The 14,718-nt window shown below is 34.2% G+C and overlaps 1 protein-coding gene and 1 long non-coding RNA gene across 2 annotated transcripts; one reads left to right on the top strand and one right to left on the bottom strand.

Annotated features, from left to right (window-relative positions):
- Positions 1-659: 659 nt before the first annotated feature.
- LOC138311697 (uncharacterized) lies at positions 660-1,998 on the bottom strand. Its single transcript, XR_011206724.1, has 2 exons — positions 1,527-1,998; positions 660-868 (listed from the first exon to the last, which is right to left on the bottom strand). It is a non-coding gene; the product is annotated as an uncharacterized lncRNA (long non-coding RNA).
- Positions 1,999-7,260: 5,262 nt separating this feature from the next.
- Positions 7,261-14,718, top strand: LOC138311696 (uncharacterized). The gene is made up of 6 exons (XM_069252943.1): positions 7,261-7,751; positions 8,579-8,655; positions 8,903-9,007; positions 9,829-10,046; positions 11,407-11,571; positions 11,846-14,718. Exons 1-6 carry the CDS (start codon positions 7,526-7,528, stop codon positions 12,105-12,107), a joined length of 1,053 nt encoding a protein of 350 aa, XP_069109044.1. The 5' UTR covers positions 7,261-7,525; the 3' UTR covers positions 12,108-14,718.

Below are 14,718 nucleotides of genomic sequence, written 5' to 3'. Positions count from 1 at the left end.
ATCCTGCAGAGGTGTATCCTCAATACTCCAGGGGTTACTATCTACTGACATTATATCCACCCTTGGGCTATGGCATAGCAAAAATGAAGGCAACAGAAGACACAGGTAATTTGATCCTTTGATGATCTTGTACATCAAAATAATCTAATAATGGTACACTGTGGTTGACTGTGGCTTTGAAGTTGGACATCGCTCACTCTCTGAAATCTAAAAGGATTTCTCTGCAGACCTGTGATTGGCCAGCTTTATTCTCATGAACTGCCTCCTTTTTATAAATGGGATAGTTCAGGGGTGGATAGGATGTCTGTGTCTTAAACCCTGGAGTATCGAAGGTGGCAGAGTGTAAATTTCAATAATACCTTTAAAAGATGCATATACATTTGTATAGACTGTCCATATTATTCTTTTGAAAGAAACCCTGAACATTGCATTTCTGTTTAAAGACTGTTCAGTTATTACTGTATACACATCTGATGCAAGGGAACTACATAAAGACAATTATCACTATCACTATCAGTGTCAATAGACACTGTTTCCATTTCTTGGGTAGGAAAGGGACAAGGAGCTGGAATCCGGGATATTTCGACTGACTCAAATGAAGGGAATACAGGCTACATGTAGCTCATAAAGTTTGGAATACAAATAAAACAACAAAGTGCTGTCATAACTTGTATTTTTCACTTTAAACACATTTTAATAATAATACTGGATTACATTTGTAGTGTATCTACAATGCATTTGTATAAAATTTCTCTCTGTCCATAAGTTATGATGTCCATTCTTTTAATTCCAGTACTTTCCTCATATGCATGTATGTCCTTTTGATTTAAGAACTGTTATCACATCAAAGTTTTCCATGATTAGCTTCCTGTAATTAAAAATAAGAATGTGATTAATTGTTACACTTTGACTAAGGTAATATGTCATTTATTGACAGATCATTTGTCATTTAATACAAATGATCTTTAGTTCTGTAGTATACATGTAAATATAATATTATTGTTATTGATAAAAACTGGACTTGACAATCTACACAAAATATTAAACTTTAAAAGCTTTAACTTGAGTATACTCTTGCAGGTGCTTTTGTTTCATCTGCAACAATATGAAATATTTCTGTCACAATTACATGCATATTTTTTTTTCAAATTTTAAATAATTACTATTGATTACATGTATAATATTGGATACTTCTCATTACTCTAAGAAAAGTTTGGAATTTACACTGGTCAAAGTAATTGTTTGGAGGTGGCAGTATCTTATATTTACCTGGAATTTTTATGATAATTGTTTGAACCTAAATGATAATCAGATGATTTCTAAGAAATAGCTAGTTAATGATTTAATAAAATTCTATGCCTAATACAAATTTGACAGTATAGGCTTGCCTGCATGCATAATTTACTTTATTTATCATATTTCAAGTCATTTGTGAAATAACAAACTTTTTCCTATATCTGGTTATAAACGTCTATGCTTGACGTCTCCGCCATGTTAGCACTAAATACATATGTACAGTAACTTACATGTACATTATATTACGTTTCTTCGTCACTGGTTCTGTATAGCATTCTTCGGATGTGGTCTTACACAATTCCTTTAAGTCCTAAAAGCTGAACATGTCGCTGACAAAGGGTTAATGTAGTTATTCGATGAACCAACAGACAACATGCATGCTGCAGACGTTACATTGACCTGTTGAATGTGCGATTGTTTACATTGCCAACACTAGTTTTTTCGCCCGTATAAGAAAATCTATGCATAATCTGCATCAATCTTCATATATTGTACACTGAGGAAAATATGTAATATCACGCTTTACATAAAATCCAAATTCTTCAAGCGATTGTCGCTTCGTAAGTTGTCCAAACGACAGTGCTTCGCCATTTTGACAACAGCTGTCAGGCACGCGATTTTGTCAGGTGTTCCTTACGTCATTACAAATTTGCCGCTTATATCATTGAGAAATGCAAATCATCTATTATAGTAGTTAACAGCCTATGTCCTATCGTACATGTATTCAGTAAATAAAATCCCGAACGTGTTAGTGCTTATTGAGGATCATATTAGCTAAACATGATACATGTAGACATCTACAACATGTACAAATTGAACGAAAAGTAGGGGAAGGGCGATGGAGAGTTGAAAATATTTCTGTACCTGTAGTTTTATACTAGAGTATTACTCGGCAAAATTGGAATGTCTTGATTTAATTTGCATCTCCCTTAAAACACATGTTTATTAAGTGTCAAATATTCACAGTTTAACGGAGTTGAACAGAAAATGTTTTAATCACTTGATTGTTATGAAATCTCAGTTTATTCTGTACAAGATTGAGACCGTATCGGCATTTATCAGTCCGTTTGTATGAGTTATGCAATGTGCTTCTCAAAAGAAACATGTAGCTTCATGTTATATTATCCTAGCCCAATTCAAAGATCTGACAACATTATTTTTTCTAGTTTGTCGAAACTAGGTCCTACACCTACCGTACAAACTTTGATTTTCACCCGGTATCAAGCTTTCGGCAAACCGAACTAAATACAATATCGACAAATACGCAGTTTATCGACTACACTATCCTGATTTTAACGTGAAAAGGTAAGATATCGTTAGACGGATAACATATAGATGGCTATATTCTTCATAATCTCATGTGCAGTTCCGAATGTACTCATTGACCCGAGGAGGTCCGAACGAACGGCGCATTCGACCACTGTTCGGAACGATATGTTTTCTCATTAAATATTTTTATTAATTAACATATTTAACCTATTCAAAATATGATAAATGTCTTTGCTAAATTGTTGCATTTAATAATGTTTGAATAAATAAAAAAAAAAACAGTTATAAATTGAAATTATACATTTATTTTGATCGATATTTAAAAAAAATAGCGAGATGGATACGCATTGGCTGTTAGTGTTTTTATAACCGAGTACCTCGGAGTAACTCGGTTAGAACAACAATCTAACTGATTGGTCCTTTGGTACTGTAAAACGAGTAACTATACGGAATAATTTCACTTCTTTTACATTCTATTGGATTGTAAACTGACATCATGAGACCAGCATTTGTGAGATGTTTGTGTCGTTCCCGTGCAGTGCCACCTGCACAGCATGCACTCCAGTGCGACGGATGCGACAAGTGGCAACATCGTTTGTGTGGTACTGGTAAGTCTTAATTATTTTATATATTCAAATGTATTTGTTTAAGTTGTCACAGTTGTTCAAAAGGTTATTAGCAAATGCTGATTAAAAATGCAATGTATAATTTGATTTATATATATATCATATTTTGAACAACTAATACTTAGTCATATATTTTATGTGCATTACTATATTATAATAATGTTGTTGCAATGAAAATAGCCATTAACATACGTGTACAAAATATCACTATTACAATTTTATATCTATAAATCATATCAGACATTATAAAAACCCGGTAAAGTCTTTTATTCATCTTTCGATAATTAATTGTATGTATACATGGAAATTTTATTAATTATTTCATCCATTTATTTAAAACGATATATGAGCTTTTATCCAAGATATAGATATTAGAAACTATGTTTTAAAAACTGACGTGACGGAGATTAATTAACACCTTCGCGCGTGTTCAAACAAGGTAATTCAGATGTTTAGATTATTTATTTTAAGGTACCGTAATGCTTATACAGTAATAAGATTCTATAAATGTTAAAATACTGTCACAAATATATTTATAATAGAATATTAGTTATTCTTATGTTTATAAAACATTTTCTTTATATAGACGTTAAAGCCGCATTATCCGTATCTTTCGGGGTCCGTAAAGCAAAGAAATGGAAATTATATCACAAATAACTCAAAAAGTTATGAACTTTACCCAAATTAAACGCTCAGAAAGTTCAGGGTTAAAAAGATACAAATTTCTAAAAGTTTCAAATTTACTTATGCGCGGTCCGCTATAAAGTCGAAAGCACCGCCTCCAAAGTCGCTAATGAGATCAATATGCGCATGACCGGAACTTAATGTACACAAAGATGGAGGGCGCGCTCAAACGAAAGTTGGGCCGTCCTAAAACAAGTACCGAATCTGCAAAGAAAAGAAAGAAGGCAGAACGGGATAAATGTCGAGGGCGGTCAAGAATTTCAATCGGAGACATGTTGGAGAGATGGGAGGCTGTGAAAGCCGAATATGGCCTTACAAACCATCGGGACGTGGCAAAGCTACTTCTAGATAGGTGAGTGGGGCACCGAAAGGGGTTATTTTCTATATGTTAAAACATATACTTTAAAGATGCTCCACCGCTGACAAATTGTATTTTTTCACTATCAAAAACAGTAGCAGACGATTTAGTATTTTTCTTCAGTTAAAAAAATTACTTACTTTACACCATTACCACCATTGAAATGTTTGAGCTTTTAATTTTACTTCATGACTTCAAGTTAAAAATATGAAAAATAATTAATTGCATCCCGAAAAAATTCCGTGTCACTATATCCTATATGGAATGAAGTACTGATTGCGCATGCACCAAAGGCGAAATAAATTATTTTATATTATTTTTTGTGTTAATTAGACATATATATACACGATTAAACACCAATTATTGTTCAAATGATGAATATCATTTATGCTCTGTCGGCGGTGGAGCATCTTTAATAATAATAATAAAAAAATCTCAGTTTGTCTGAAAGGTTGTTGTGAATAAATGTATTCTACAATAATCAATGGATCGATATATCCTGTATGTTTAAGTTTTTAAATACACACGATCCGACGACAGGGATGTAAACTGTAATGTGCAGTTCATACATAACGTTACATAGTAATTTTTACGTAGTAGCGCACTGTAACTCAACATGTAACATGTGATTGCAGTGTTACATTTATATACAATGGGGACAACCTACGTCACCGGAAGTGATATCGGGCACACAAAAACAATGAAAATACGCCCGCTTCAAGATGAAAATCGGCTGAAATTATGACATAAAAGCAATGCATCTTCTAAACCTATCGTGCGTCAAAGACAGTGTATTGTTAGAGATTCTATGAAGCTATTAAATATGGTCAAACTAGCTCAGATAATGCAAACACCTCGACACAATATTTTTCGACAGCGCACTGTTCACCTCTGGAAACAATTATGGAAAAGTGGCATTGTTTGCTCAGTTTTTGAGATTACATTTTGTGAGCTCAGCTGTTTACAGTAGACTTCAAAGATGCTACATTGTGCCAACTATTGACCGGAGTACGGTTAAAACGGCCCCACTGCAATAACGGCCCCAGTTAAAACGGCCCCAGTCGAAACGGCCTCACTTTTATGTAGGCAGATATAAGACAAAGCTTATGACGGAACACATTGGGATTAATTAAAAGTAAATTTAAATGAATGAACATGTTTGTTGTCTATCTTATTAAAGATGGTTGGTTAGGTTAATACTGTATACCTACATATACAAGTAAATGATGTTTCAAATGATGATTTTTTTACGTTCACGATCTCTAGCAGCGTTTGATAGATCTAATATTCAAGTAAGAAATCAATTTGAAATGTCTTCAAAATACTTTTAGTATTGATTTCTCATCGATTCATGTATGGTTGAGACGAAGATATTGTTGAAAAGGGAAGTGCTAGCATTTAACTGGGAAATTACTTGTACTTGTTTAGTAGGAGTTTTTGATATTTTGACAAACGGAAAATATTGAGAATGCAGTTAAAGTAATAAATATATTCAAATCTTTAATTATTGCAATTTTTTTAATATGTTCAGTGTGTTGATTATATACATTTGTCTTCTAAATGTTCACTGTAAAATATGTGGTAAGTTTTGCTTGTAACATTATCTTACAAAACGAATTACATGTAGCTCACATATCAGTATCTAAGAAATTACAAGAAATAGATTATCTTTCTCATTAATTAAATAGAAAACGTCCAAATGATAGTATGTGAAACATTTTGTTAAACTATTAGAAATCAAATGTACATGTGTCAAAAATTTAGTGAATTTGAGCAAATGATTGTTCTTAGTTATGAAAGACGTTAAAATAAGTTTTAATTATGTGAATTATGATAACATGCACTGAAATTTCGAAGAGAACGGCTTGAGTTTTACATGAGACCAACAGAATGTATGAGGCAGCATTGAATTGTATCCTTTATATATAGACAAGTATTGATTTACTAATATTCATGATTTGATTTGTTCTTTCCCGTACAGTTTACCGTAATTTTGTGGGATATCAGCGCCTTTACAATTACACCGTATACACTATATAATTACCATATAATTAGGTATACACTGACCACGGCTAATTCATCTTGTGGTGACAACTGTCAATCATAACTTGTTATGGGTTCAGATTCTCTATTTGCTTTGGGTTTACAGTGACGATATACGCCACACTCACACAACTTTGATAAAAACATACATTCTTGATAAAATTGAAATGTATTGTAGTAGAGAAAGAGAGCACAAAACTTGGTCTTAATCTTAATTACAGTAATGTTCTTTTCTAGGGCTAATGAAATATAGTTACAAAGATTTATTTTATTCTTTTATATTTTGTGCATTAAGTAATTGAGCATTAAGTAATTGAACCAACTTAAACATGTTGGAATATCGGACAAAAAAAATGGTTTTCTAATATGAAATCTTCATACACTTTGCACTTTTAAGGAAATAAAATTCACCCTCACTATCGTTATTGTAAAATGCAATATTCTCCTTTCTCTTCTCCTTTCTATTTATATTTACACCTTATGCAGATAACCGAGATGTATGCAATAATAAGATGTTTGTATGAAGTTAATTCGAAAGTATTTCCAGCAAAAGCCATCTGTATTAATGTTTTTGTTTTTTTACCGAGGCTATGGAAAAATAAAATTAAAGCTTTCGAAGATATTAAACAATTTCACTGTAACAAGCATTGTAGAACATCTAGGCATAAATTCTACATGTATAATGAAATGATTAGTTACAAATTAGTGCCGTCAAGGATTTATATGTCTCATATACGTCCTTGGTGCCGTGTTTCGTATTTTTCTATCATTATAATGTACAAGACAATATATAAATTCTTATAAATAAAATAAACAAAATCAACGCTGAATATAAGCTGAAATAAACATGTGTTCCTTTTTTAAACATTTTTTGTAACGGGGCCGTTCTGACTGGGGCCGTTATTGCAGTGGGGCCGTTCTGACTGGGGCCGTTTTAACAGTGGGGCCGTTTTAACTGGGATTCCTATTGACCAGGCTTGGACAGATCATCTTCTGTTTTTGAAGAGTTTAGAGGGAAGGATCTTGTCATTCTTGGTAATATGTTAATTATTCTGAACTGTGAAAATAACATACATGTACATTGTGTACATTTGGAAAGGGATTTATTGTACAGGCCTCCTTGTAGTTTTATCTAAATTCAAGTTCCCATGTGTATCACTCTAAAATTTACATAACTCAAATTTATCAAAATGTTACATATCTCGCGCCTAAGTCAGAATATGATGTTTGTTCTACAGGTGATGGAAGAATGGACAGTCCTGGATATAATGCAAAATTCTGTTCATATACTGTTATGGAGAATGATTCGAAGAAAATTCTTAGCTTAGTTACTGTTGATATGAGGGAAACCGAAAAGAAAAGCTGCTTGATGGAAAAAGCTGGATTCCAAAAAGTGATGAGAGAACTGAGCAGAGACGGAATGAGTGTGAAGGAGGTTGTCACTGATGCCCATTCCCAGATCGGTGCATTTATGAGTAAGTAATATAAACTAAATATCTCTTATTTTTTTCAACACCATTACTCTTATTTTTCATAGTATATTTTCAGCCCACCATCATCAGATGGTGGGCTATTCAAATCGCCTTTCGTCCGTGGTCCGTCCGTCCGTCCGTCCGTCCGTCCGTCCGTTAACAATTCTTGTTACCGCTATTTCTCAGAAAGTACTGAAGGGATCTTTCTCAAATTTCATATGTAGGTTCCCCTAGGACCCTAGTTGTGCATATTGCATTTTGGGACCGATCGGTCAACAAGATGGCCGACAGGCGGCCATCTTGGATTTTGATAGTTGAAGTTTGTTACCGCTATTTCTCAAAAAGTGCAGAAGGGATCTTTCTCAAATTTCATATACAGGTTCCCCTAGGACCCTAGTTGTGCATATTGCATTTTGGGACCGATCGGTCAACAAGATGGCCGACAGGCGGCCATCTTGGATTTTGATACTTAAAGTTTGTTATCGCTATTTCTTAGAAAGTACTATAGCGATCTGTCTCAAATTTTATATATAGTGTGTTTGAAAAAGTTTGAAAAGCAGGGAAAAGATCCCTCTTTCCATTGTCAGACATAGATCATTCTTTGGTGGGCGCCAAGATCCCTCTGGGATCTCTTGTTACATATGACATCAATTAATGGTAATAAAACAATTAAAGCTTATATGGGCTCTAAAACTGGAACTTGTGACTTGTCACTTGGTAAATTGGTCCATTGTAGAACTAGCTGTTTTGTACTTTTACTTGATATCTTTGCATTTCTATCATGTAACATTTCATATTGATCTGTATTCAAATATCTAATTAAAATTCAGAGAAGGATTATCCAGAGATAAAGCACTCCCATGACATATGGCACACAGCCAAGAACCTTGGAAAGAAAATCATTACTGTGAGTATTTTTCATTCAATTTTCATGTTTAATGTCAATTAATTGTTTCTCAAATTCAAATATTTCCTTGGCATTAAAACACTATGAAAATGAAATAAGATAATGTAATTTAATTTCCTTCTGAACATTTTTACGGGACTAAAAAGTGTTGGAAAAGACCTGTAATTAATATTCACAAACATTTCCTGTAACATTTCTAGAGATATGAACTTGAATGAATGAAGTTGATGCCATCATTTGTTTATAGGCTGGTCAGGATAAGGAATGTCAGTTGCTGCAAAAGTGGAGTCAGGACATTTCCAACCATTTCTGGCATGTTGCTCAAACAGCAAATACTTATGAAGATTTCATTGTATGTATACAAATCAAACTACATGTATAAACTGTACTTGAAAATCACAAATTTATACAAAATCAACACTTGATTAAAGGGACAATTCAGTATAGGAAACAAACCAGTTCTAATGGACTTTAAATTTAATAGTTTGTTTTACTGTTATAAGCCCACTAGTGAAATGTATGTGGAATGTTCAAACTCCCTTGCTGTCCGCCATTACACAATGTGGTCGGACGTCTTGTATGCCGAACCCTGGTCCTTGCCAGTGTAGTTAAGAATTTTTAGTCTAAAATTACTCAAATCGCTCTTACAGTAGTGTGTTTACGTTATTAGGTGAATGTGCTTGTCTAAACATAATTTCACCAACTCCTCAGTGGTTATGTATTGCATTTGTTTACGTACGTGACTTTGGCTCAGGTAGGGGTACAGCATACATAATTATGTACATGTTATACCTGCTTTATCGTATTTATCAACGATTCGGAATTTCAACAGTATCAATCAAAATACTTATCAATGTCGTGGACTTTGTCAATATTTCTAGTTATATCTTTCATAAGGAATGTAGAACAATAATTTAATTGTGTCATATTTGGCCTCGTGATTATGTAACAGAATTAGCCTCATTTTAATGTCCCTTTAATTTAGTGCTCGATTATAGTGATACGCCATTATCATAATACAAATGCATGATACTAATAAATGCTGTAAACAGGACATTTTTTATATTTTACATTACTATATAGTAAGTACCGTATCTTGTTGGTTGAGCCTTATTTATATATCATACAGTTTGCATTAGATAGTAATGTATCGATAATTGTATGTTTTTTTAGGGATTATGGTCAGGTGTTCTTCACCATGTTGTGGATGAACATTCGTGGCTCATGCAGTATTCGGACAACTGTCCTGCTGAATGTTCCCATGGGCCTCTGACAACAGAGGCTACCGATGAGAAATGGCTCGAAAAAGGCAGCAAGGCACACCATGTCTTACGGAAAATTGTTCTGGACAAACGGTTCCTGAATAAAGTGCCTTACTTACTAAATGCAAGGTCAGTGTGCTGTACCAATCTTTATTTATTTACAATTATGAAATTGTTAAGCTATAGCTACAAATTATAGACATGCATAAATGATCTTTCCTTTTGTTCAAAATTCAAATGAATTACATGTATACCTTGGTCATTACATTAGACTTTTGAAAGGAGCTGTAATGGCTGAGTGGTTATATATTTGAGTCCCATATGGGGGAGTTGCTAGGTACAGACTACAGGCTTCTGATTCTATAGTTAAACAGTCGTTATGTAGTTTATATAATCAAAAGCCTGTGTACAAACTGTACAATGTAGGTTGGTTATTAAAAACAAAAATAACTAAATTAGACTGCAGCAAACAAAAGTCCAAAGTTATGATATTGACAATTTCGCATAATGGCCGGTGTAACGTTGAGAATGGACCCCCGTTGAAAACTGACCTCGGGTCATTTTTCAACGTTGAAAAATGACCCCGAAAACCGTTGAAAACTGAACTTTAAGCGCACTTTTTACACCGACCCGTTGAAAATAGACCCCGTTGAAAAGTGACCCCATAAGAACTCGTTTTTACACAACAACACAACACCACACACCAACACCACACATCACACAACACAACAAAACACATCAAAATAACACAACATCACACAACACAACAACGCTTCACACTAAACACAACATCAAACAACACACAACACAAGACAACACAACAACACACAACACAACCACACAACAACACACAACACAACCACAATACAACAACATCACACAACACAACATAACACAACACAACATCACACAACAGCACATCACACAACATAACAAAAGAACACATCACACAAACACGCAACAACACAATACCACCTAACAACAACACACAACACCACAACAACATAACACGCCTGACAACACAACACAACATAACAACAAAACATCACACAACAACACATAACACAACAACACACCAATAACACACAACACAATAGCATTACACAACCACACATCACAACACAACACACAACAACACACAACATAACAACACAACATCACACAACAACAACAACACACAAACGCACAACCACAAAACAAAACACAACACACAACCATACGCAGAACACAACATAACTGATACTTTTCTTTTCAAAAGACCATCCGTTGATAGTTTGCCAAGGTCATTTTTCAACGGTCATTTTTCAACAGACCTGCCGTTGAGAATTGACCCTAGACACTGTCAGTTTTCAACGGCTTGTTCAATTTTCAACGGCATTCGGGGCCTGTTTTCAACGTTGAAAACTGACCCGAGGTCAATTTTCAACGGAGGTCCATTTTCAACGTTACACCGGCAATATATATTTGTTACTCTCTTTTTAAATTACAGAACAACAGCAGAACTGGAGAACTTTCATCAGCTTATATTGATGTATGCCTCCAAACGCTTTGCATACAGCCCACCTGTGTACAGGGCAAGGAACATCCTGGCAGCCCTAGATTACAACAGTAATCTAAACAGAGATGTGAAGAAAAGGCCGGATGGTACAGTCAGGTAAGTTTCATACTATATGATTATAATGAAGAACATAGATAATGGATATTAATGATATGGTAATACGTTGTACCAAGACAAGTTAGACAACACATAATTTAAAGATAAAAAATATTCCATTAGTCACCTCGGCAAAAAGACTTTTATACATAGTCTACATCTTTGCTTAAAATCATGATTTCTTTAATAAAACATTAATATCATATAGGTCTTGCCTCTCCCTATTTGTGCTCTGTTACCAGTTAACTTATCATGCGTTATATTTTACATTTAGAATGCATAGGACGTTCAACAAAAAAAGTAAACGGTGGACGGTGTATCCCGAGAAGGTGGCCAAGACATATAAACATATAGATGTTATTCTTGAGCAGATCGTGCGAAACAGGCTTGAAGACCGTCTCGGAATGCATAGGGAAGTGGAACTACCAGCCTTAGATCCTCGACGGCTTTCTAAAACGATTGCACCTATTTCACCCCCACCAACTGAACAATTGGAGAAAGAAAAAAAATCAAGAGTAGAGAAGAAAGATGACTAAAGCTCTGTTTAGGAAATAAACATTCAAATTTGAAAATACACAATGCTAAAATCAATTTATTGATATTTTTCTTGGATACTTTTCATCTGTGTGTGCAAACAGAATAGGGTTCCACAGTGTTATACTGACCAATTTACTGCCTTGTATTTTTTTCAGTAGATATAACAGAACCATAAATGTTTCCTGTGTGCAATACAGTTTGATATTTTAACAAATGGAATCTTACATGGGTCTGTCAAGTAGACAGGGATATCTCAACCCAATTGAAAGATTGTGGCTGGTCATGTATTGATGACATCACATAAACACCTTGTGTAAGATAGAGTTATCTTTTCCCTAGCAACCATGGGATATCCCTGTGAAGTATGAGAGAAAATTAAATTACCATCTCCATACATGTTTCAATTAAGATTGATATTGTTAAGTAGTATGTGTAAAACCATGTCATTTTGTATTTAATATTTTAAAACATATGATTATTATTTCTTTTTGGTCAAAGCTATCTTTACACATTATGTTGAAATTCCATTTAGTAATAGCTGATACTTATAGTATTTTTCATTTAGATGTTCAATAAGGGAGGCACTGGTAAAATGGTCATAGTTTTTTTGTAGATGTCTGGAAATCCATGAAAGCCTTCAGCACTCCTCCAACTTATCTTTTATTAAATTGTTGTATAACTAGTATGACGAAGCAGGTTTTTAATTGGTACAATAAAATCAAGAAGCAGCTATTAAGGGTAAAGGTTGTTGTTGGGAGGATATATGTGTGCTTGTATGAAAGTTGTACATTTATGACAGATGTCTGTTTTCTAGATAACTCAACATTTTTTTGCATATTTACATCTCATCAATAACCTTAACACAAAGAGCTAACAGATGTGGTTATGTATTCCGACTCATCACCACTATCTCTCTACCTCCGAGTTTTGAGTTAGAATCTTGAATCCCACATTAGGCAATTGCCAGGTACTGGCCATAGTTAGTGGTTTTTATTAGCTCACCTGCCCGAAAGTTTGTTCAAATGAATGACCTTGACCTTCATTCAAGGTCACAGGGGTCAAATAGGTGAAAATCTTTAACAGACTTCTTCTAAATAACCAAGAGGCCTAGAGACCTGAAATTGGGCCTGTGACATGCTGGGATGAAGGGCTACCAAGTTTGTTCAAATGAATGACCTTGACCTTCATTCAAGGTCACAGGGGTCAAATAGGCTGAAATATCTTGTTAAGACTTCTGCTTCATAACCAAGAGGCCTAGAGACCCGATATTTGGCATGTAACATGCTGGGATGAAGGACTACCAAGCTTGTTCAAATGAATGACCTTGACTTTCATTCAAGGTCACAGGGGTCAAATAGGCTAAAATCTTTAAACGACTTCTTTTTAATAACCAAGAGGCAAAGAGGCCTCTAATGTGCTTAGGGATGATATAAATTCTTATTTACTCTATTTGTTAAGTATGAACCATGTATGATTACCAGATTGCAGGTGAGCGATTCAGGCCCATTGGGCCCTTGTTCTTTATTCTGAGTACTCCAGCTTTCTTCCATCTTCAATACAAGACACATACTTAAATGACCTTAGCTTGTTAAAATAATTTGGTTTATATGTAATTATTATAAAGTTAAAAAGATATTGTATCAGTCTCTATGGTGACAGTAAGATGTTGACAGACAGGGTAAAAAGTCACAGTCTATCTCCAATGTCATAAAATGAAAGACATTTTAGCTCCTTGGATTTTTATTCACATTAGCCATGTACATAAGCTATCTTTGTACCTATTTTTGAGCACTTCTCTCTGTCCATAACATTCCAAATCATGAGTGTGGTGGTTTAAATTTGTTAGTTTCTTGTTGTTCTGTTTACCAATAGTGAAAGTAAGTCAGAAATATCAAATATTGCAAGATAAAAGATCAGATAAGCCTTTTCACTGGTAATTGTTTGTTGTGACATATAGTGTATGAAGCTTGCAGTTGGTTGAAATTTTTAATTTGTATTTATAAATTCAGATGCAAGATGGAGAAAACAAATAAATTGGCTTCAATAGACACAAAATCACTTTAATGTTATTTTGGCGAGAGAGTGATCATTACAAGGAATAAATTGCTTCATGCAAGTCTTGAGGGCTTGAAGCCAGTATACTGGCCAAATGCGTTTGGAAATTTATCCCTTATTTTCCATACTGCACAGCTTGGGACAACTTTTCTGATCCCTGCCCCCAAACGCCCAAACTGCCATAGCACATACTGACGATAAGCTGTGTGTCTGTTTGCCCTGTTTAAATCAACATCACCAGGTAGGGCAAACACATCTTCCCGATACAGCCTTGCCAGGGCCAGTACAGCATCATCCATTACCAGGACATCAAAGTACTATAAAATGAAAGATGTAGTTTTGTTTTGGATTTTTTAAATACTTATACAGCAATCGTTTTTCATAGTTATACAATGTGAAGTTATAAGCATACTTTTTGAATGGAAATAGTCCATTTACTAGCTGAATTATTTGGAAAATTTTACTAACCAAATTATTTCAAACAATTACTGTTATTTCCTCTTTGGATAAATTAGATAAAAAAAGTAGGATATATATTTAAATTTGTATCATTGA

Source organism: Argopecten irradians, unplaced genomic scaffold, assembly GCF_041381155.1.
Source record: "Argopecten irradians isolate NY unplaced genomic scaffold, Ai_NY scaffold_0088, whole genome shotgun sequence".
Classification (NCBI taxonomy): Eukaryota; Metazoa; Mollusca; class Bivalvia; order Pectinida; family Pectinidae; genus Argopecten; species Argopecten irradians.
The sequence above is the reverse complement of the archived record's forward strand: the minus strand, read 5'-3'. Positions and strand labels throughout refer to the sequence as shown.

Excerpts from the sequence above, each read along its gene's own strand:
- LOC138311696 (XM_069252943.1), top strand. The coding sequence starts at position 7,526 with ATGGACAGTCCTGGATATAATGCAAAATTCTGTTCATATACTGTTATG. Across the intron at positions 7,752-8,578 it reads CCAGATCGGTGCATTTATGA|AGAAGGATTATCCAGAGATA; the intron begins GTAAGTAATATA and ends ATTAAAATTCAG. Across the intron at positions 11,572-11,845 it reads AGGCCGGATGGTACAGTCAG|AATGCATAGGACGTTCAACA; the intron begins GTAAGTTTCATA and ends TTTTACATTTAG.